General features: G+C 38.1%; 1 protein-coding gene across 2 annotated transcripts in view; it reads left to right on the top strand.

The window, feature by feature from the left end:
• The window catches only part of KLHL5 (kelch like family member 5), a 73,639-nt gene extending 55,555 nt beyond the window's left edge, over window positions 1-18,084 (top strand). For both annotated transcript variants that reach the window (XM_059673280.1, XM_059673271.1), the window contains exons 6-11: window positions 1,402-1,588; window positions 6,384-6,608; window positions 7,538-7,700; window positions 9,653-9,865; window positions 12,094-12,265; window positions 16,830-18,084. In XM_059673280.1, the coding sequence (XP_059529263.1) occupies window positions 1,402-1,588; window positions 6,384-6,608; window positions 7,538-7,700; window positions 9,653-9,865; window positions 12,094-12,265; window positions 16,830-16,886 (1,017 nt within the window). In that variant the 3' untranslated portion in view covers window positions 16,887-18,084. The remainder of the gene's footprint in view (window positions 1-1,401; window positions 1,589-6,383; window positions 6,609-7,537; window positions 7,701-9,652; window positions 9,866-12,093; window positions 12,266-16,829) is intronic.
• The last annotated feature ends 5,008 nt before the right edge of the window (window positions 18,085-23,092 follow it).

Here is a 23,092-nt window from a genome sequence, read left to right as displayed (position 1 = left end):
AAAAGGTGGTGGGTTCAATTCCCAATCAGGGCACAAACTCAGGTTGCAGTTCAATCCCTGGTATGTATCGGAGGCAACCATTCGATATTTCTCTCTTCCTTCATCTCTCTAAAAATCAATAAAAACATATCCTAGAGTGAGGATTAAAAGAAAAGGAGGAAATCTTACCCTTTGCAGCAGCCTTATGCTAAGTGAAATAAGCCAGTCAGAGAAAGACGAGTACCATATGATTTCACTCATATGTGGAATCTAATGAACAAAATGAACTAAGCAAAATAGAGATGACTCAAAAATAAAAAGCAGGCTGACAGCTGTGGAGGAGAGAGGGCTGGTGGGGGATGGAGGGATTGAGCAAAAGAAAAAAATTCATGGACACAGACAACAGTGTGGTGATTGCCAGGGGAAGGGAAATGGGAGGAAATTAATAAATAAACTTAATGCAGTTCCTATTAGAATTCCAACAGGGTCAGGATGGTGGAGGGGGACTAGATAAATTCCTCTCAAGTTTATATGGAAAGTAAAGACTCAAAAATAGCCAAGAAAACTGTGAAATGAACAGTGAGGGTCGATTTATATCGGGTAATCAGACATGCTATAAAAACACTAAAAATATACGGTATTAGAATGGAAATAGATAAATCAGATCAATGGAACAGAATAAAGAATCAAAAAATAAATCATATATCCTGAGACTATTTATGAGAATGTAACATACAACCAAGGTTCAATTCAGTTGGAAATGACAGAGGTTATTTAATAAATGGTGTTCATACAGAACTGGCTAGCCACCTGGAAGAAAATAAAAGTATTTTTCAACTCATACTCTGTTTAGAAATTCACTTTTTAAAAGGAAGGGTGTATGCATTTACATAAAACTACATAAGTAAAAAAGTAGAATTCAGTGACTCACAAAAGATTTTAATTATTTTAGAACCAGTTAGAGTTCTTTTTCCCTTAAGAAATTGGTAAGTTTGTTTTTGCTGTTGTTTGAAGATTATTTTGAGAGGACAGATAAATGCAGTTTAATTGGTTAACTTATAATTATTCCTCTTCAGTTAAAATCATTTATAATTAAGGAAGTAAAATTACTTATTTTAGAAAACCTGGAAAATACAGAAAAGTCGTGAAAAAAAATACTATTAAAAAAGCACCAGTTTACCTACTACCCAGAGATAAACACTATTAAGATTTGAGAGCAAACCAAGTATCCCTCACAGTTTTTTATTTTCAAGGAAATTTAAAATGTGAATCTTATAAATGTTGCATTTTTTACTTAAAAATAGGTGTCCAGACTTGGATTTTTTAAAAGTGAGATCCTTTCCATTTGTGAACTATATAGTTTATTCTTTTACCCTTCCTATTTTCTTGGTCATTCAATTTACATATAACTTTTTTTTCTAGTTCCTGGCAGACATGGAAAATAATGCACTTTTTCGAGATGATATAGAATGTCAGAAACTAATTATGGAAGCAATGAAGTATCATTTATTACCAGAGAGACGACCCATGTTACAAAGTCCTCGGACAAAACCTAGGAAGTCAACTGTTGGTACATTATTTGCTGTTGGAGGAATGGATTCAACAAAAGGTATTAAACAATCTTTTATTTGTGGAAAAATGAATTTTAATTAGTACTAAATATGGCCAAGGAGCTCTTTGGAAAAATGGCTTGCTCTAACATTGGGGTAGAAAAAGTACAAGATAAACCTAGAACATCTTGTAGAACCAGAAAGTAAGAAGTGCCCAAAGAATGATGGAGACAGATCAAGGAGCAGTTTGTAGGGGCTACCACTGTCCAATCTAGGATAACTTCAGCATCAAAAATATATAATGTAGTTAAAAGATTACAACCTATTAAATCAATAAGTGTTCATGACCACACTGATTCAAATAAAGAAGGGTGAAGGGAAGGTCCTCCTTGTAAGAGAATACCAACTAATAAATGTGGAAGCAAAGATGGGATTCAAAAAATCGCCACATGGCAACCACCATAATAACTAATTCAGTCAAAAGTCATCAGTGGATGGTGAGACTAGTAGGTGAAAGTTTGAGAACAGGATATTTAGTCTCAAAGGATCTCCCAACCACTTTCTTATTAGTTACAAAGGGTAAAATCATATCTTTACAGTGGAGAGACCTGGCACACCACCTTAACCAAGTAACCAAAGGTCTTATTGCCAGTATATATATTGTGTACCTGTTACTGGTACTTAGCTTTGTAATCGTTCCTAGCACCGCTTGTTCCCCTCTATCTTTCTCTCTCTTTTTCAGACCTTTACCTATTATCTCAATATTAATTATGCTCTCTAACTTTATTTTATTCTTATAATTCTAGTTTGTATAAAATGTACTGTTTTATGTTCAACTTTCACCTCAAACTTTGTGTGTTCAAATCTTCTCTGACCATGTCTCCCAGACTTGAAAACTTGGATTCGTAGTTCAGTGTTCCTCAGTGGACTCAGTAGATACCAACTCTGGTGTCTACTCATTTAAGGAGGTAGACATTTATTGGGAGGCTACTGAGAAATAGGCAGGAGCTATATCCACTGTCCCTTCTTTATAAATCCTGCTTTCACTTTTAAATCCCCAGTGCAAGCATCCATATGACTACATTTAGCTCAGTCTTTAGTCCTAAACTTCCAAGGGCAAACACAATGTATATCTGTTTTTTCAGCTTTCTGGGACATGGGTTCCTGCCCCTCATCAAGGCTCATACAAACAGTGTAAAATTCCCCAAGCGTGAGAATGGGACTCAGGTTCTAAGTACCCAGAGTAAACAAAATATATCTACTGTCGCCCCCTCCGCCCCCAGTCACCAAGTGACTTCTTTCAAATGGGTCTTATGCTTCCACATTTCCATTGCTCTCTTTCTAATTCCAGTTAGCCTCCTGTCAGCCCACATATATTGACCATGTTAATTTATGTTGTTCGTGTGTGCCAGGCATTTATTCTAAGCACTTGACCTATATCATTTTATCTTCATAGTAACTTTCAGAGCTGAATGTTATTACACTCTTCTGTAGATGAGAATATGGAGAGAGAACTTAAGTAACTTTCCAGGAGCACAAAACTAATTAGTGATGGAGTGAGGATTCAAACAGTACTCTCTGCTTCATTAACTCTTCTGTTAACATGCCATTATCCTGCTCAAAAGCTCCAGCAATTTTCATTTCTTACCACATAAGCTATAAATTTCTCCTTCTAGATTTCAAGGCTTTCTGTAATCTGGCCCTTGTGGCTTGACCAACATTATTTCTGTGTTTTTCTTAATAATACTCTGACCTTCCATCCTATTCAAGCTATCTTCCTGCTCCTTACCTTATTCTTTATAAAGAAAAGCTGTTCACATTAGTTGAATAGTAGTCTGCTCATGGGGTTCTTGATCCATCATGTATCTGTTTAGTATAGAGCCAACACATAAACTGGGAATGGTTCTAAATAGCCACTAAGAAAATGTTATATTTGTGCCTACTATTTTTAAAAGTTAATTATTCGGTATAAATTAGCGAAGTTCTAAACCTTTATGTAGAATTTTGCAGTTGTTAGGATCTTCTTATGCTTTGAGATATATAAGATATATGTTTCAGATAGTGTTTTAAGACTTTATGTAAGATTATGTTTGACATTAGCAAAAGAATTTTCGTTAGCAATTTATAAGACTACTAGAGGCCCAGTGCACAAAAATTTGTGCACTCAGGGGGGTCCCTCAGCCCAGCTTGTGCCCGCTCGCAGTCTGGGACCTCTCAGGGGATGTCCACCTACTGGATTAGGCCTGCTCCCCGGGAGGATTGGGCCTAAGCTGGCAGTCAGACATCCCTCTGGCAGCCCAGGAGCCCTCGGGGGATGTCCACTTGCCAGTGGGGAGCAGGCCTAAGCTGCAGTTGGACATCCTTAGCGCTGCTGAGGAGGCAGGAGAGGCTCCTACCACCGCCGCTGTACTGGCAGCCATCAGCCTGGCTTGTGGCTGAGCAGAGCTCCCCCTGTGGGAGCGCACTGACCACCAGGGGGCAGCTCCTGCATTGAGCGTCTGCCCCCTGGTGGTCAGTGTGTGTTAGAGTGACTAGTCATTCCCAGTCTTTCTGCTGTTAGGGTCAATTTGCATATTACCCTTTGATTATATAGGATAGAGGCCTGGTGCATGGGCGGTTTGCCCTGAAGGGTGTCCTGGATCAGGGTTGGGGTCCCGCTTGGGTGCCTGGTCAGCCTGGTTGAGGGGCTGAGGGCTGTTTTCAGACTGGCCACGCCCCCTTCAGAGTGGGGTCCCCGCTGGGGTGCCTGGCCAGCCTGTGTGAGGGGCTGAGGGCTATTTGCAGGCTGGCCATGGCCCCCAGCCACCCAAGCTCCCAGTGGAGGCTGGCTGGAAGCAGGTATCTGGGATTTATTTATCTTCTATAATTTAAACTTTGTTGCTTTGCACGGAGCCCAGGGCAGGCGGGAAGCTTGACTTCCTCCATCGCCAGGGCAACCAAGCCTCCTGCTTTCTCCAGCTCCGTGGCTGCAGGCCGCCATCTTGGTTGGGTTAATTTGCATATAGTTGCTCTGATTGGCTTATGGGCGTGGCTTGGGCATAGCAGAGGTGTGGTCAATTTGCATGTTTCTCTTTTATTAGATAAATTGATACTGATTCATGAACTAAATATAAAAATAAATTAAAATCAAAATGAAATAAATATTTCTTAAATCCATTAGCCAGGGAAATACATTAACGAAGGAATAGTTTTAAGATAAAATTTAAAGTGATGAGTCAAGTATACCGTTAATAAAATAATCTGAGTGTATGAGTAAAATCTTCTTATAGCTAAAAATTACATAGAAAGACTCTTCAGCCCTAGTCAGTTTGGCTCAGTGAATAGAGCATTGGCCTGTGGACTGAAGGGTCCTGGGTTTGATTCCGGTCAAGGGCATGTACCTCAGTTGCAGGCTTTCCCTGGCCCAGGCTCTGGTTCGGGGCATATGCAGGAGGCAATCAATCGATGTGTTTCTCTCACATTGATATTTCCCTCTTTCTTTCCCTCTCTCTAAAAATATCCTCAAGTTGAGAATTAAAAAAAAAGACTATTCAAATTCAAAAGTATTTTTGAGCAGCTACTATGTACAAGGGAATCTACTTTATGGTCCTGTGAAAATATAGAGATGGAAAGAGACTTGGTATTTATTTAAAATAACCTAAAATTTTTTAGAGTGAATAAAAAATAATGAAAACTACAATAATGAGAAAATGTGATAACATATATAATAAAACTATTTCTAAATTTTAGGAGATTATCAATAATATTGGTGCTCTGATGACCTAGTTGCAGTAAATTCTTTAGGATAAATGTTTGCCCTGACTGAATAGCACTGATTGCATGTTATATTAGAAGCTTAGAAGAGGAGAGTAAAGTGGATACTAACTAAACTTTGTAACTGAGGGGTTGGGGTTTTTTCCCCCTTAACTCCACTGGTCTCACTTCATAAATAAAACATGAGTTCTTTGACTCCTCCAATTCTTACAAAAATGTAGACGCCATCAGATAATTATTTTCTAAACTTCCCACACTCAGTTCCCAAAGCACATGATCCATACGCTCTTGTCCTCCTGGTTGCAGTGGAATGTGTGTCCTCTCCCTCCCCCTGTGAAACCAGCCCCTTACCCATGCTCTGATATTACCCTTTCCTGCCTTTCGGGATCCCATCATCTCCGGTATCTTCAGCTTCTCTCCTTATAACTAGATCCTTCCCATTACCTTTTCAGCAAACTCAGGTTTTTCCAATTTTAAAAGCAAAGCAAGGCAAAACCTCCTTCAACCCATCTCGTAATTTCTATCTTTCTCTCCTCCCCTTTATAGCCAAACTTTGAAGAATTATCTGTGCTCACTGTCTCCATTTCCTCGCCTCCCAATCCTCTTAACCACTCAATCAAAGGACTCTCCTTAAAGTCACCAATGACCTCCACGTAGCCAATCCAGTAATACTTTTTAGTTTTCATCTTACTTGGCCCTCTCAGTAGCATTCGATACTGTTCATAGTCCTCCCTGCTATAAACTTTTTTTCCTTTGGCTTTCATGACACTAAACTACCCTGCTTTTCCTCCCACTTCTAGCTAATGCTTCTCGGCCTTTTTTGACAAGTAATTTTCTTTTACTTGATCTTTTAATACCAGAGCGTAATATATGCCCGGGAGAATAAATAGTAGGAGATGAATGTCCTGGTGTGTGCCCTGGAGAATATTAGCAGACAGGGTCAGAGATAATAGCAGGGGCCAGATCATGCAGGGGCTTACTGGAATATAATAAAAGTATTATTGTCAATGCTAATAAAATTATACTTTTATCTGTATAATGTCATAAAATACTCATCATGGTGAAATTTTAATTTACATAATTTTATGTATTACCATTAAGGAGCAACAAGCATTGAAAAGTATGATCTCCGTACCAATATGTGGACTCCGGTAGCAAATATGAATGGGAGGAGACTGCAGTTCGGTGTTGCCGTGTTAGATGACAAACTGTATGTGGTTGGAGGAAGAGATGGACTGAAGACGTTGAATACTGTAGAATGCTACAACCCCAAAACAAAGACCTGGAGTGTGATGCCTCCTATGTCCACACACAGGCATGGCCTTGGTGAGTATCACTGCAGATTTGTTCCTAAGTTAGGATTAGGCCTCCACGGCATGTTTACATTCTGTACCAGGCAGAGGAAGACCAGTGTGGCAGCTGCTGAGTCAGAAGAGGCACCAGGCATTTCGTCACGTGCTCTCCCTTACCTGAGGAGTAGGAGCAGAGAATACAAGCAAGTACATAAATGTCCATGTGCAACTAACACCAGTAAAACATGAATATTTTAGTGTAGCATGATGGACTGATGTATTTTGTGTTGACAGTATTATCTAACCTAATTGAAATGATTATTTAAACATCTTTAGCATTATTGTGTTTTATTTATTAAGCACAAATGAGTAAAACCCAGAAAAATTTAAAGTGGCACAGAGAAGGCAATGATAGAGACTTTTTATTTTTGCATTCAATAATTCACTGTTGGTCCTCAAAATACTGCCTCTAAAACTTTTTTTAATATATTTTAAGACATTTATTTATTTATTTATTTATTTATTTATTTATTTATTTATTTATTTTAATCTTCATCCGAGGATATTTTTCCATTGAGTTTTAGGCAGAGTGGAAGAGAGAGGGAAAGACAGAGAGAAAAACATCAATTGGTTGCCTCCTGCCTGCACCCTGACCAGGGCCCGGGCCAGGGCAGAGCCTGCAACCAAAGTACGTGCCTTTAACCGGAATCAAACCCAGGACCCTTTGGTCCTCAGGCTGACGCTCTATCCCCTGAGCCAGGGGCACTCTAAAACTTTTAAGACCAGAGCTATAGTGCTGTCCACCCCCCCCCCCCCCACTCACCCACCTGTCTACCAAGAAGAGCTGTGAGTAAACCAGATGTCTACATCATAAATTTTTGCTTAGTTAAATTTGCATGTTTAAGATTCATTGTACTTATATTTCAATTAAAACGTAATTTTTAAGTCATTCTTGTCTTGTAGGTGTGGCTGTATTGGAAGGTCCCATGTATGCAGTTGGAGGGCATGATGGCTGGAGCTATCTGAACACAGTGGAAAGATGGGACCCTCAGGCACGCCAGTGGAATTTTGTTGCCACTATGTCCACTCCCAGGAGCACAGTAGGTGTGGCAGTACTAAGTGGCAAGTAAGAAAATATTTAAAGTTCTCTTTAAAACAATAAACTAAATTTATTAAGCTAGTAGAGGCTCAGTGCATGGAATTCAGGCACTGGCCGGCGGGGGGGAGTCCCTCAGCCTGGCCTGCACCCTCTGGCAATCCGGGAGCCCTTGGGGGATGTCCAGCCTGCAGGCAGCACCCCACCCTGGCCACAGCTCAAGGGAGAGAAAAACATGCAGTGGAGGCCAGGAGCCTGAGAGAGCAACACAGAGGGGCGCCTGCTCCAAGCCTCCACGGTGTGGCTGGGGGCAGGCCCATAGCAGACACACACACTCACACACACACACACACACAGCGCCTGCTCTGAGCCTCCAATGCGGCTGGGGGCAGGCCCCCAGCGGACATACACACACACACACACACACACACACACACACGGGACGCCTGCTCCGAGCCTCTGCTGCCAGACTGTGGCCATCAGTAGGACATCCACTGAGGGCTCCCGGACTGTGAGAGTGGCAGGCTAGGCTGAGGGAACCCCACCCCACCCCCAGTGCACGAATTTTGTGCACCAGGCTTCTAGTAGTTTAATATTAAGAACAGTGACACACAAAAAGTAGTACTTAACAGATAAAAAATTTTAACAGATTAAAGTTTCAAATAAATTGAAATTTCCATATTATAATATAGCTTAAGCTTACAACTTGTTGTAACAATTACTACAACCTTATGTTGCTATTTAAAATATCATCTTATTTAAAAACTAGATTGAGTGGCATAGTGTACTTTATATTATGAATTAAAATTATAACATCTGTCTTTAAAATATGTGTATTATCCAAATGTAAATACTTAGAATTTTGCCCTGACCAGTTTGGCTCAGCGAAGAGAGCGTCGGCCTGCAGACTGAAGGATCCCGGGTTCGATCCCGGTCAAGGGCATGTACCTTGGTTGCGGGCACATCCCCAGTGGAGGGTGTGCAGAAGGCAGCTGATCGATGTTTCTCTCTCATGGATGCTTCTAACTCTCTATCTTTTCCCTTCCTCTCTGTAAAAAATTCAATAAAATATATTTTTTAAAAAATACTTAGAATTTTAATTGGCAGAAACTTGGTATAGTTCAAATATTATTTCTTTAAAATAAAAAGATAGTTAAATGTTAACTAAGGCCTCTATAACTTAAAAATACTTGACCTTTAATAGTAGCAATGAACTGAATTTATTACTCTTGTTTTTAATCCTCACCCAAGGATATGTTTTTATTGATTTGAGAGAGAAAGAAAGGTGGGGGAGAGAGACAGAGGAACATAGATGTGAGAGAGAAACATGGGTTGATTGCCAATACATGTCCTGACTAGTGATCAAACCTGCAACCTTTTGGTGCATGGGATGATGCTCCAACCAACTGAGCCACCTGGTCAGGGCATGAATTTATTACTCTTTCTTTAAAAAACTAATAGAAGAAATATTTATAAAGCACTACAAGTAAATAATAAGTACAAGAAGAGTTTGTGCCTAATAAAAATATTAAAATGTTCAAATATTTAAACCATTTGATAAATATTTAGAGTAAAAGACTTTCAAATTAGTACTGTATCTTAATTGAAAATGAATTAAAATTGACCAAGGAAGCATTTATATACCATATTTTCTATATTCTAAGACACATTTTAACGTCTCTAAAAATGCAGTGCATCTTACAGCCAAGGGTGTGTCAAACAGATGGCAGCTGTGAAACAGTTGTCATTGCTTTCATGTGAGTTTGGTGTTCTTTTATATGTATACTTAGTGATATCTGATATATCCAGATATATACATATGTCATTTGATTGGTAACATATATTTTTCTAATGGAACCTAAATTGACAGTGTGTCTTATATTCAATGGCACCTTAAGTTAACAGAAATACCGTAAGAATAACCTCTTTGACTAAAGTGTAGCACTGTTTCTTACTTATCATTCTGTTTGTTCTTTTTACAGACTTTATGCAGTTGGTGGTCGGGATGGAAGTTCTTGTCTCAAGTCAGTAGAATGTTTTGATCCTCATACGAATAAGTGGACACTCTGTGCACAAATGTCTAAAAGGAGAGGGGGAGTAGGCGTAACCACCTGGAATGGGTTGCTGTATGCTATCGGAGGGCACGATGCTCCTGCGTCCAACTTGACCTCCAGACTCTCAGACTGTGTGGAGAGGTAATTTCTTATGCAGGAAAACTAGGGAAAAAAGAACGCTTTATGCCTCAGACACTTTCAGAAAAATTAATAATTCTTTATTGAGCATCCACCACATGCAATTTTCCTTAGGAGCTTTGTAAATACTGGGTGGCCTGCTCTGCCATCTCTCAGTCTGTATCCTGACAGCCTCCTCAGATTCTTCTCTTGTCTTATAACTGCCTGCTTCAACTTTCCCTTAGAATTGATTATATAATTTATTAACTGAATCATAGGAAAAATGTTTGTTGTATACCATTTTGTATTAGACACTGTAACTAATAAAAAAGAAAGGGAGCGCAGTGATTTTCAGAGATAATTAGTTAGGGGCTAGAGCAGTAGTTCCCAACATGGGGCACATGCCCCACAGGGGAGCAATTTGATTTTTAAGGGAGTGAATTTAAGGATAAGTTATTAACAGTGAATTTTTTACATTTCTTATGGTTCTAGAGGCCTAATATACAGTATATAGATATATATTATATATTTATGCATTTCAGTTTTCTGTTATATGTTTTGAAACTTTATTTGCTATTTTCCATATCACTTCATATTATTATTTTTAATATATTTTATTGATTTTTTTACAGAGAGGAAGGGAGAGGGATAGAGAGTTAGAAACATCAATGAGAGAGAAACATCAATCAGCTGCCTCCTACACACCCCCTATTGGGGATGTGCCTGCAACCAAGGTACATGCCCTTGACCGGAATCAAACCTGGGACCCTTCAGTCCCCAGGCCGATACTCTGTCCACTGAGCCAAACCGGTTAGGGCAGTGATGGCGAACCTATGACACGCTTGTCAGAGGTGACACGCGAACTCATTTTTTTGGTTGATTTTTCTTTGTTAAATGGCATTTAAATATATAAAATAAATATCAAAAATATAAGTCTTTGTTTTACTATGGTTGCAAATATCAAAAAGTTTCTATATGTGACACGGCACCAGAGTTAAGTTAGGGTTTTTCAAAATGCTGACACGCCGAGCTCAAAAGGTTCACTGGGTTAGGGCCATATTATTATTTTTTAACAATTTCTTAATGATTTCTTCCTCTGTACTTCAACTGTCCTTTCGTTCTTTTATTTTTCTCTTACATGGATGCCATGTTCTTTGGAAGCTTGTTTAGACCAAGTTAATGGCCTTTGAGGCTTCCCCCATGTGAATAGGAGTTCACTTTTTGAATAATAAGAATTATATGTCACGGCGGGGGAAGGAGGAGGGCATCAGGATTTTAGAGATGCTTAGGTGGGGCATGGCCAAAAAAGGTTGGGAACCACTGGGCTAGAGGCTAATTAAGAAGTGAAAAGGAATGGGGTATTTCTAACATATTTTGATATAAAATAAAATACTGTAAAATAATAAATGACTCATGAGGCTTAGAAGCTTTAACAAGTCATCCACACTGGCCTCATGAAACTCAAGTGTGGAACCAGGTAAAGAGCCTACCATCAGCCCTAATCAGTTTGGCTCAGTGGATAGAGCGTCGACCTCTGGACTGAAAGGTCCCAGATTCGAATCCAGTCAAGGGCATGTACCTTGGTTGTGGGCACATCCCCAGTAGGAGGTGTGCAGGAGGCAAATAAGAAAGCAGGAATGTTACGCCTGCATTTCACCTGTATTGGGGAGAGACTAATTCAGACTACCCATATTGCATGTTATAATCCAGGAGAGGAATGTGGAAGTTTTTATATACTTTGCCCCATAAATTACCGCAGGCTCAATGTTGTACTGCACCCAGTGAAAAGTTGTTCATTGAGATAAAGGGTATTAGGGCAATATAAGTATTCTTAGCATGTATCTGCTCTTAGATAGACAGCTTTAGGCAATTCTAGTAAACATACTTCATGAAAGGAAGAAGAAAGCCCAAAAATGAACAGCTACAATGATTGAGGCTGTGAGTCATCACATATAGATCTTCACATACTGATTTCCTCAGTAGGCAATCTAAAAACCTTAAAGCAGTTTTCAGTATTGAACTTAGCTCTTTGGAAAAGTTTAAGTGGAATGCATCTGCTAAATGAATCTGTAATATTGTAAGTTAAAAGTTTTTAGGAAAATATTGATATTCTATTGACATTCTCTAAACTATGTACAAATGCATTTTATATAGCAGATAATAAGACATAAGATAGGCTTAAAGAACAAAACTATTTTTACATGAAATATTGTGAGAACAATGGCAGCTCCAGTTCTAAAATTTTCTTTCAGATATGATCCCAAAACAGATGTGTGGACTGCGGTGGCATCTATGAGCATCAGCAGAGATGCAGTGGGGGTCTGTTTACTTGGAGATAAATTATATGCTGTTGGAGGGTATGATGGACAAACTTATCTTAATACAGTGGAGGCTTATGATCCCCAAACAAATGAGTGGACTCAGGTATGTCATTTCATTTTTCATTATTCCACTTACTCTGTTGTTTTTTAATTTTTTTATTTAATTATAGTTGGTATAGAGTCTTATATGGGTTCTATTAGTTTCAGGTGTTCAGCATAGTGACTTGACCTTACAGTGTGGTCACCCCACTAATTCTAGTAATCATCTGTCACACCATATAAATTTATCACAATATTATTGACTGTATTCCCTTTTCTTTTTCATCCATCTCCTCACCCCATCCCTTCTGGTAACCTGCCATTCTTTTGCTCTCTGTTTATATGAGTCTGTTTTTGTTTTGTTTGTTTGTTTGTTTTGTTTTTAGATTCCACATATACGTGAAATCATACAGTATCTGGCTTTCTCTGCCTGATTTATTTCACTCAGTATAATATCCTCTAGATCAGTGGTCGCCAACCTTTCGGACCTCACGGACCACCAGTGATCCGCGGACCACCGGTTGGCGACTGCTGCTCTAAATCCACCTATATTGTCACAAATGGCAAGATTTCATTCTTTTTTATTGCTGTGTAATATTCCAAAGTGTACATATATCCCACATCTTCCTTATCCATTCATCTAGCAATAGACACTTAGGTTGCCTTCATATCTTGGTTGTTGTAAATAATGCTGTGACGAACATAGGGCTACATCTAACTTTTCAAATTAGTGTTCTCGGTTTTTCTTTACAATTACCCAAAAGTGGAATTGCTGGGTCATATGATATATCTATTTTTAGTTTTTTGAGGAATCTTCATACTGTTTCCATATGGCCTACATCAGTTTGCAGTCTCACCAACAGTACACAATAATGTATTTGATAAAGAGTTGATATCCAAAATATATAAGAAACTCATACAACTCAATAACAAAAAAATAAACAATCCATTGAAAAATGGACTGAGGACATGAAAAGACACTTCGCCAAAGAAGATATACAGATGGCCAACAGACATGAAAAAATGCTCAACATCACTAATCATCAGGGAAATGCAAATCAAAATCACAGTGAGAACCACCTTACGCTAGTCAGAATGGCTATTATCAGAAAGTCAGCAAATAACATGTTGGTGAGGATGTGGAGAAAAGGAAACCCTTGTGCACCTACTCTGTTTTTGTTAAAACAATTCTTTTAGTAAAACAGACCCTCTCAGTTTTTTGGAGGCTTATGATCCCCAGACAAAAGAGTATCAAAATATATAGCCTGAACATGATAAAGTCATCACTTAATTAAATATAAAAAAGAGAGACTCATTAATTTTATAACATAATTAAAATCCACAATTACCTTTAACTTTAAAGTATAAGTTAGTACTACTCAGACAAATTATTGTTAGTTGGTATGCCACCATTTGCCTGCTGGGAATTGGTGAGATGTTCTAGCATTGCCAGAGCTGACAGTACCACAATCAGGCTATGAGAAAGAGAAAGGGAGGGGAGATTGTGGAGAACAAAGAGGATAGTCAGAAAAATCTGAGCCGCTTACCCATACATGACCAATAATTTTTAAATACTCAAGCCACTGACATTTGGGAGCAGATCAAATGGCTGGTCATAACCTAATTAGTTAAGATGGTAATCCTAAATTACATTAACAAGTAAGACACTTGACCTGGCACATTATAGCAAGAGTTCCAAATGTGTCTGTTTCTGGGAGAGCCTCACACTTCCAGGAATGGTCTTTTGAGATCTTTCTTTTCCGTCACCAAGAACAGAATCAGGAATTTTGTGCCCCAATTCAGTATCTGGTACATAAAAGACATTCATATGTTTAATTGAGCCAAAGCTTTTTTACAAGAAGCAATGATAAGTACTGTGAAGAAAACAAAACTTAGGAGAATCGGACTGTCATAGACCTTAACTACTTAGGTAGGTAAGGTCTGCATGTGTAAGGAGCGCCCACCATGAGAGTGGTGATATGAAGAGTCCCGTGGCATAGGCAGTGAGTAGTTATAGAAAACCAGAGAACAAAGAAAATGGTTGTTGAGAGGGCGTCAGTGAGAAAGAAGTTGGATTTAAGCTAAACCTTAATGGATCCAACTCAGAAAGTAGAAAGGGGAAATTGTGTGAGAAAACATGAAAGAAATGTCACCAAACAGAAACATGTAGGCTCTATTCGGGAAGTGTGGCTGGTTGAGAAGAATAGGAGTTCTTATTGGAGAGGAAGGTTGGGGTCAGGATGGAAATCCATGGAGGTCAAGCTAAAGAGTTTGGGCATGAGAAGTTGGTGGAGACTTTTAACCAAGAGAGTGATACAGTAACAAAAAGTTCACCTGGCAGCAGATGGGGACAAGATAAGGTGGGTTAAGGCAGAAGTGAAGGCTTGAGTTAGAGCTACAGGATTTCGCTGGAAATTATGTGATTACTTCCCCTCAACCTTCCACCTTGCAGAAGAAGTGTGAATGATAACCACGAAACCCAAAATGGGATAGAAGAATCTCGTTCTCTGAAACATATTTGATTTAAACCCTTGGGCCAGTTATAAGGAAATCTATTGGCCAGTATTTGAGGCTTGTTATTGCAGATAATTATGCTTTATGCTGAATCATTCTGTATCAAAATTAATAATCTATGACCACATAGCTATTTTATATGCATGCCACCTCTATCACTATTTCACAGCACCTAAGTGTGAGCTTATAAACCATAGTATCTGAAAAATAAATGTTTCATTCAGTGTTCCAACAAATGGACAAGAGGACATTTGTACAGGGAATGAAATGAGGTTACAAAATCTTAAGCCATCACCCACCCTACTACCAGCCTTGACCCAAAGCAGGAGGTGCCTGCATTGTATTTAATAAATTCTCTAAGCTAAACTTGCTAGCCGGTTGTCATAACAACATGTACTATTCACAGTGTAGAGATTTGGTGTCTTGGTTGTTTTGAGAAAAACTGCTAATTACAAACAGATGCTTTGATTTTAATGACTTAGAAGTCACTCCTAGAATACTGTAAGTAGATATGGTTTTAAAATAGATTATTTGTTCAAGGAGATAGAACAGTGATCAAAACAACTGATTCAGATGGAGAATAACTGAGAATTTTCTTGCAATTGAAGTCTGTTGTGTTCTTAAAATCCACTAATTGATACAAACACTTTATATTAGTTCTTTATATTAGTCACTCTTTACCAAATGCTAACATTTTATTTTTCTTAGGTCAAATGCAAGGATTCTTACTATTTTCAAAGTAGTTCTTTGAAAACTGTTCTTTCCACATTTTTGTTTCCACTAGTAATTTTCTAGTGTTTAGGACACATTAAAAAAAGACAGCCCTGGCCGGTTTGGCTCAATGGATAAAGCGTCGGCCTTCGGACTCAAGGGTCCCGGGTTCAATTCCGGTCGGGGGCATGTGCCTTGGTTGCGGGCACATACCCAGTGGGGAGTGTGCGGGAGGCAGCTGATCGATGTTTCTCTCTCATCGATGTTTCTAACTCTCTATCCCTCTCCCTTCCTCTCTGTAAAGAATCAGTAAAATATATTTTAAAAAAAAAGAGAGAGAGAGAGAGAGACAGCCTGGCTGGTGTGGTTTGTTGATTGAGCATCAATCCATGCACCAAGAGGTTGCCAGTTCGATTCCTGGTCAGGGTACATGCCCAAGTTGTGGGCTTGATCTCCTGTGATAGGTATGCCGGAGGCAGCCAATCAATGTTTCTCTCTCATTGATGTTTCTATCTGTCCCTTTTCCTTCCTCTCTTTCTCAAATCATTAAAAACAAAAAATAAATTAAAAATTAAAACATTTTTTTAAAAGGACAATAAGTGAAAAATTTAAGAGCTGTTCCTTATCTATAAACAGTTTATATTCCTAGCACTCACACTTCTATCTCACTGTCATAGAGTTCATTCATCAGGTTTGTTTCCAGTACTAGGGAGTTGAAAAGATATTTATTATTTTATTTATTTACTCTGCTAAAAATCAGTGGCACGGGTTTAGCCTTTTTCAGCCATGCAGAGAGAAAGCAATCATTATTTGGGAAGTTACTGTTTATTTCCGGAGTAAGCAGAGCCCAGGCATGCAGTGTATTTTGTGTATTCTCTGAGATAATCCTCCCACAGGGCCCCTCTAGATAATACTTGATATTTTCTCCATATTGGTCATAAAGTTGCTTTTAAGTATTCAGCATTTTCTCACAATATCAGCATTTCCTCACACCCATATTGTACACCATTTTACCCAAAACATCGTACTTCATGTAGAACAGTTTCTCAGTTATAAAAACACCTTTTCACTATATGTGTGTGTGTGTATTGAATCATTATGTTGTACACCTGCAACTAATATAATGTTATATGTCAATTATATCTCAATTAATAAAAGAAAAATCACCTTTAAAGAGAGGTGAATAATACATAATCATGTGATGTACCCAAGTGATGTGGGATGTCTGCAAAAGTTTCACATTAGGAGGAGGTTTTGGGGGGAGGAACCCGGCCGGCGGTAGGCCTGGGGCAGCAGCCTGTTGCCAAGGAGTATGGACTATTTCAGTGTTTCACCAACTAATCTAGTATTATCAACATTTTTACCTACAAACCCAAAACATATGTCTTTTTGTTTCTTTTCAGGTTGCTCCATTGTGCCTAGGAAGAGCTGGGGCTTGCGTTGTGACTGTAAAATTATAATTTAGTGTTTTGGTTTCTAAATGAAAATATCCTCTTTTATGAATTTGGAACATTTACCCTACTATCAATGGATACATTTTTAGGAAATTTGCAATGCCACATTCCTGGGCACAAAGTGCCTGAACTCAAAGTGAAGATATTTTTAAAAAGGGAGGATGAACCAGAATCATATACTTTCATTTCTTAGTAAATCAAAAGTATAGCTGGTAGGTTATGAACATATATTCCAACATATATTCCTCATATAAAATACAAGAACAAACACACTGCTCCTAAGCACAGCCCAGTGTTAATTGGAAATTTCATTTCTTAATAATGAAACACATTATCCGGATTTCTTTTATTACAGTGCAAATAGACCAGATAAAACTTGTAACTTTTTTCTTTGTAACTTTATCATACATGAGTTGCTGTATTTTTTATTCATTTCCTTGTTTAACCATAACCACTCTTTTAATGATATACTAAAGAGTATGCTATTTAGTTTAGTGGGGTTGTTTTGTTTTTTTTTTCCAGAAATAGCTGTAATATATGTGCTTTGGTTGTGGATTTTTTTCTAAAATAAAGAAAAACATTAAAAAGTTAAAGTAATAATGACCAAATAAAAACTTGATACGATCGTTGGAATATATTTAAATATTCATCCTATTATATTTAGATTCACCAAGAAGTACATGTTATGATATTCTCAGATTGGAATTGAAACATGGTGTTCTGCATTAAACTTAAGATATGCAAATTTATGTAGAGAACAGAAATGTTATATACCCTATAATGTTCTTTCACCTAACAAGTATTTAATTATATGAATTTGTTTTCTTTTATAAAAGATGTTTTTATCCCTTTGTGCTTCTTTGTAATCAGTCTAGGGGAAATGGGATATTGAATGTTTGAAAAATAAGTTTAAAATGTTTATTACCCAAAGTTTTATACATTTGTAAACTCTAATTACATATGTGGATGTTAATACTCCCAGTGAATTGCTTATTGTTTGCAAAAATGCACTGCGCAGTAACGTTTTATGATAAATCCTTTAAGGTATAAGTCATTAATTTACATCCTAATATAAATGAGTATAATCTAAATACCCATATTTTAAAATACAGTGTTGTGGTTAATGTGTTTTTGCATTGTATATCAGGGTAACCTTTATTTTAGTTGCTTTCTTTAAAAATTAAAACAAACTTTTTTTAGCTAATTTAAATGCTCATGTAATGTTTCCACATTGTTTCTAGAAATCAAGGAACTGAGTACTTCTGTTTCCCCAAACAAAACCTGTAGTTATTTCACTTTGTGACTGCTTAGAAAATAATAGTGATGGTGACAAGTACATTAACATTTCATAAATTTATTATATTATGAATATGAATTCAATTATTTTCCTGACAAGGAGAATCAGCTGTGGAGTATATTTATATATTTAGAGGAGGGGAGGGAAGAGGAAAAGGTATAAGAAACAAAACTTTCAAAAGCAGAAACATATCAGTACATTATCCTTTCTTGTGGAGGCTTAGACCTGTGATTTGAAAGGAAGCACGTGTACATGTACTTGTGATCATCCCTTTGAACACTGTCATCCACTCTCTGGTTCCCTGTGCCCAAAGTGGAGCCAGACTCCCTAAAGTAAAGGAACTGATTTCCCTCTCTGAGGACCTTCCTTTCTTTTACGGATTCATTAGGACAGTTCCTTTGATTTTCTGTCCCACTAGAGGGCCTCTCTGATGCAGTTTTATAGTCAATAGGACCTGCTCTCCTGGATACTAACAAAGAGAACCATTTCTTTTCTAATGACAGAACATTTGCCAAACACTCCTTCTTCCAGTCTAGGGTCTTATAAATCTAGAGGAAAATATGGCTCTTCCTTGTATCCATCATCCAACATTGCTGCCTTGACTTTACTCTTAGTCTCTCCATTGGGATGTCTAGTTGTTCTTTATTTTAACCCCAGTTAATGACCACCATATGAAAAACAATGTTTGCTAATAATTATTGATGCTCATTATGGACTGGGGACCTGGTTTTTGCATGCTTGAATGCACTGAATCCTCACAGCAACCTTGTGAAGTACCTTCTATTATTCCTTTTACGGAGGAGGAAACAGACTTGGAGAGGTTAACCCCCAGATTATATATAGCAAGTAAGTGGCAGAGCAGGGTTTCAGTGCAGGCAGTCTGGCTCAGGGTCCACACTCTTATCATTCCTGCTTCCAGGTAGAAAAAGACAGGTTTCATTTTATGTGGGGAAGCATTCATGTTAGTCAAAAGAATGAAGCTTATGCTTTTCAGAAATAAAGTTTATACCAGTAACACTCTTATCAGAAAATGTTGGTTCCTCAGTATTGGGGAGAGATTTTGCTTAAATATCTTATGGAATTTTGTATACATTTTGCTTTAGAAAAGTAAATCCCAGAAAGCATGACATTTCAAGTTTTATAAATATTAGATAAATTGCATTGTATTTTAGATAACTGAACCATAAATAAATTTATTCATAAAAAATAAGCTTTATTGCCAACAAATTAGATACTCTATATGAAATAGGCAAATTCCTAGAAATGAACAAATTACCAAAACTGAGTCAAGACATAAAAAAAATCTAAGCAGACCTATAACAATGAAAGAGTTTGGATCAATAATCAAAAATCTCCCAACAAAGAAAGTACAGAGCCAGATGGGTTCACTGGTGAATTCTATCAAACATCTAAAGAATTGACACCAATTCTTCTTAAATTCTTCCAAAAAAAAGAAGAGGAGTTAGCACTTCCTAATTCATTCTATAAAACCAGCATTACCTTGTTTCCAAACCAGACAAAGACAGGTTATACACCATGACAAACTAAAATTTATTTCAGGAATACAGGGATGGTTCAACATACAAAAATCAATCAGTGTGATATACCACATTAATAGAATGAAGGGAGCAACAAGGACAGTAATATGAAAATAAAGCTCTTTGTTATTTAAAAAAAACAGGTTTGTTTTTTTATTTAAAACAGTTTTTTAATAACAAAGCTTTATTTTCATATTACTGTCCTAGTTTTTTTAGCTGTTGCTTCCTTCATTCTATTAATTTGTGGAATATAATGAACAACATAAACTGATGAACAAAAACAGATTCAGAGACAGAGAACCATCAATCAGACCATCAAACCTCAGAGGGAAGGTAGTGGAAGGTGTGGGGGTAAGAGGGAGAGATCAACCAAAGGACTTGTATGCATGCACATAAGCCTAACAAAATGGGCACAGACACCAGGGGGGTGAGGGCATGAGTGGGGGGGGGGGGCAATGGGAGGATAAGGACACATATGTAATACCTTAAACAGTAAAGAAAAAAATAAAATAAATAAAAATTAAAAATAAAGAGGAAAATGGCATCATCTCACTAGATAAGAAAATGCATTTGACAAAATTTAACACACTTTCATGGTAAAAACTCAGCAAACTAGAAAGAGAATGAATTTGCTCAACCTGTTAAAAGGCATTAATGAGTCCTGGCCGGTGTGGCTCAGTTGGTTGGAGCATGGTCCTGTACATACTCTGTACACCAGAAGTCACAGGTTCCATTCCCTGGTCAGGTTATATACCCAAGTTGCAGGTTCAATCCCTGGTCTGGGTGTGTACATGAGCTAACCAACCAATTGACATTTCTCTCTCACATCAGTGTTTCTCCCTCTTCCTCTCTCTCTCTCAAATCAATTTTTTAAAAAGGCATTCATGAAAAACCAACACCCAGCAATATACTAAATGGTAAAAGATTGAAAGCTTCTCCTCTACAATCAGAAAAATGCTCACTTTCACCAGTTGGTCAACATTGTACCAGAAGTTCTAGCCATGCCGAAACCGGTTTGGCTCAGTGGATAGAGCGTCGGCCTGCGGACTGAAAGGTCCCAGGTTCGATTCCGGTCAAGGGCATGTACCTGGGTTGCGGGCATATCCCCAGTAGGGGATGTGCAGGAGGCAGCTGATCGATGTTTCTCTCTCATCGATGTTTCTAACTCTCTGTCTCTCTCCCTTCCTCTCTGTAAAAAATCAATAAAATATATTTTAAAAAAAAAAAGAAGAAGAAGTTCTAGCCAGAGCAATTAGGAAAGAAAAATCAAGGAAACCCCAATTAGAAAGAAAGAAGTAAAACTATCTCCATTGGCAGTTATGATCCTGTATATTAAAAATCATCAAGAATCCACACACAAAAACTATGAGAACTAATACAGTAATGCTTTGCAAGATACAAAATCAACACACAAATGTCAGTTGATTTTTATACACTGGCAAAAAAGTAATTCTGAGAAGAAAATTTTATTTACAATAGCATCAAAAAGAACAAAATACTTGGGAATAAATTCAACCAAGGAGGTGCAAGGCTTATACACTGAAAAGTATAAAACATTGCTGAAAAAAATTAAAGAAGACCTAAATAAATGAATGGAAAGACATCTCATGTTTGTGATGTTAAGATGGCAATACTCCCCAAATTAATCTACAGCAGTGCAATCCCTATCAAAAAACCTAATGGCCACTTTTTTAAAGAAATTGGAAAAGCTGATCCTAAAATTCATATGGAATTCAAGGGACTCAAAAGAGCCAAAACAATCTTGAAAAAGAACGAAATTGGAAGAGTCACATTTCCTGATTTCAAAATTTGTTACAAAGCTACAGTAATCAAAACAGTATGGTGCTGACATAAGGATAAGCACGTAGGCCAATAGCATAAAATAGAAACTCCAGAAATACACTATAGTCAGTTGATTCTAACAAGGGTACCAAGACCACTCAATGGACAAAGAACAGTCTCTTCAACAAGTGGTGCTGAACAACTAGGAGGAAGAGGTAAAGCGGAATGACCACTGAGTAAGGAGTTCCCTTTTGGGGCGATGAAAATATTCTGGAACTAATTAGTGGTGATGGTTATACAACATGGAGAATATGTTGTATAACGTCACTTATGTTAAACGTCACTTATGGTAAATTTTATGGATATTTTACAATTGTATTAGGTACATTACAAATTGTTATTTAAATGTCATAACAGTAAGCATATTATATATATATATATATATATATATATATATATATATCTACACTAATAAAAGAGAAAAATGGTAATTGGCGTACAACGCTACCCTTTTCATTGGCTAATCAGGGCTATATGCAAATTAACTGCCAACTAAGATTGGCAGTTAACTGCCAACAAGATGGCGGTTAATTTGCATATGTAGGCACAATGCAGGGAGGCAAAAGGGAAAGCAGGAAGAAGCCCCCTGCCACTGACAGTGATCGGAAACCCAGGGGGGAGCTAAGAGCTGGGGGGCAGGGCAAAGGCGGCCCTCGGATCACCAATCACCAGATCGGCCCCTTGACCAGGCCTGAAGCCTGGGTCAGAGGCGTCAGGCTTGGGCGGGGGGTGGAGCAAGCGATCAGAGGGAGATGGGGGTCCCCTGCCCAGGCATGATTCCTGGGCCAGAGGCCTCAGGCTTGGGCAGGGGCCAGAGCCAGTGATCGGGGGGAGATGGGGGTCCCCTGTTCAAGCCTGACACCTCTGGCGGAGGCGTCAGGCCTGGGCAAGGGGCCAATCAGGCGATCGGAGGGTGATGGGGGTCAATGCCTGAGGGCTCCCAGTATGTGAGAGGGGGCAGGCTGGGCTGAGGGACACTCCCCCCCCACACACACACCCAGTGCACGAATTTTGTGCACCGGGCCCCTAGTATATATATATATATATAATTAAAACTGCATTTATAGCCTTTCCAAAGACAATTTTTAAAAATGGGATTTGCAATTAAATAAATTGAAAAGCCTGACAGAAGGTCTCTTTAGATCTTAAATCTAGTCTAAAAAGAGAGTGATAAACACAATGGAAACCATAAGGGCCAAGTTTGATTTGGAGCTCTTCCCCAAGACCTGGTACACAACACTCCATAAATGTTTGCTGAAAGTCACGATATATTTTTTTTTATAAACTCTAAACTATTTGGAATTGTTGCCAATATTTCAACTCTTACTCAGGAACAAATATTCAGTAAAATGATGGGCAATTTTACTGTGACTAGATTATTAATTCATATGGAATGTTTTTATTCCATTTCATTTTTTAATTAGAGTAAAAAAAATTAAATGCCATGAAAAGTCTAAGCCTGTTTTGCCATTTCATCCTTCTGGCTCTCAATACCTTTATCTTTATAAGAGTGCACCAATATCCCATCAGAGACC

Source organism: Myotis daubentonii, chromosome 1 (genome assembly GCF_963259705.1).
Source record: "Myotis daubentonii chromosome 1, mMyoDau2.1, whole genome shotgun sequence".
NCBI lineage: Eukaryota > Metazoa > Chordata > Mammalia > Chiroptera > Vespertilionidae > Myotis > Myotis daubentonii.
The sequence above is the reverse complement of the archived record's forward strand: the minus strand, read 5'-3'. Positions and strand labels throughout refer to the sequence as shown.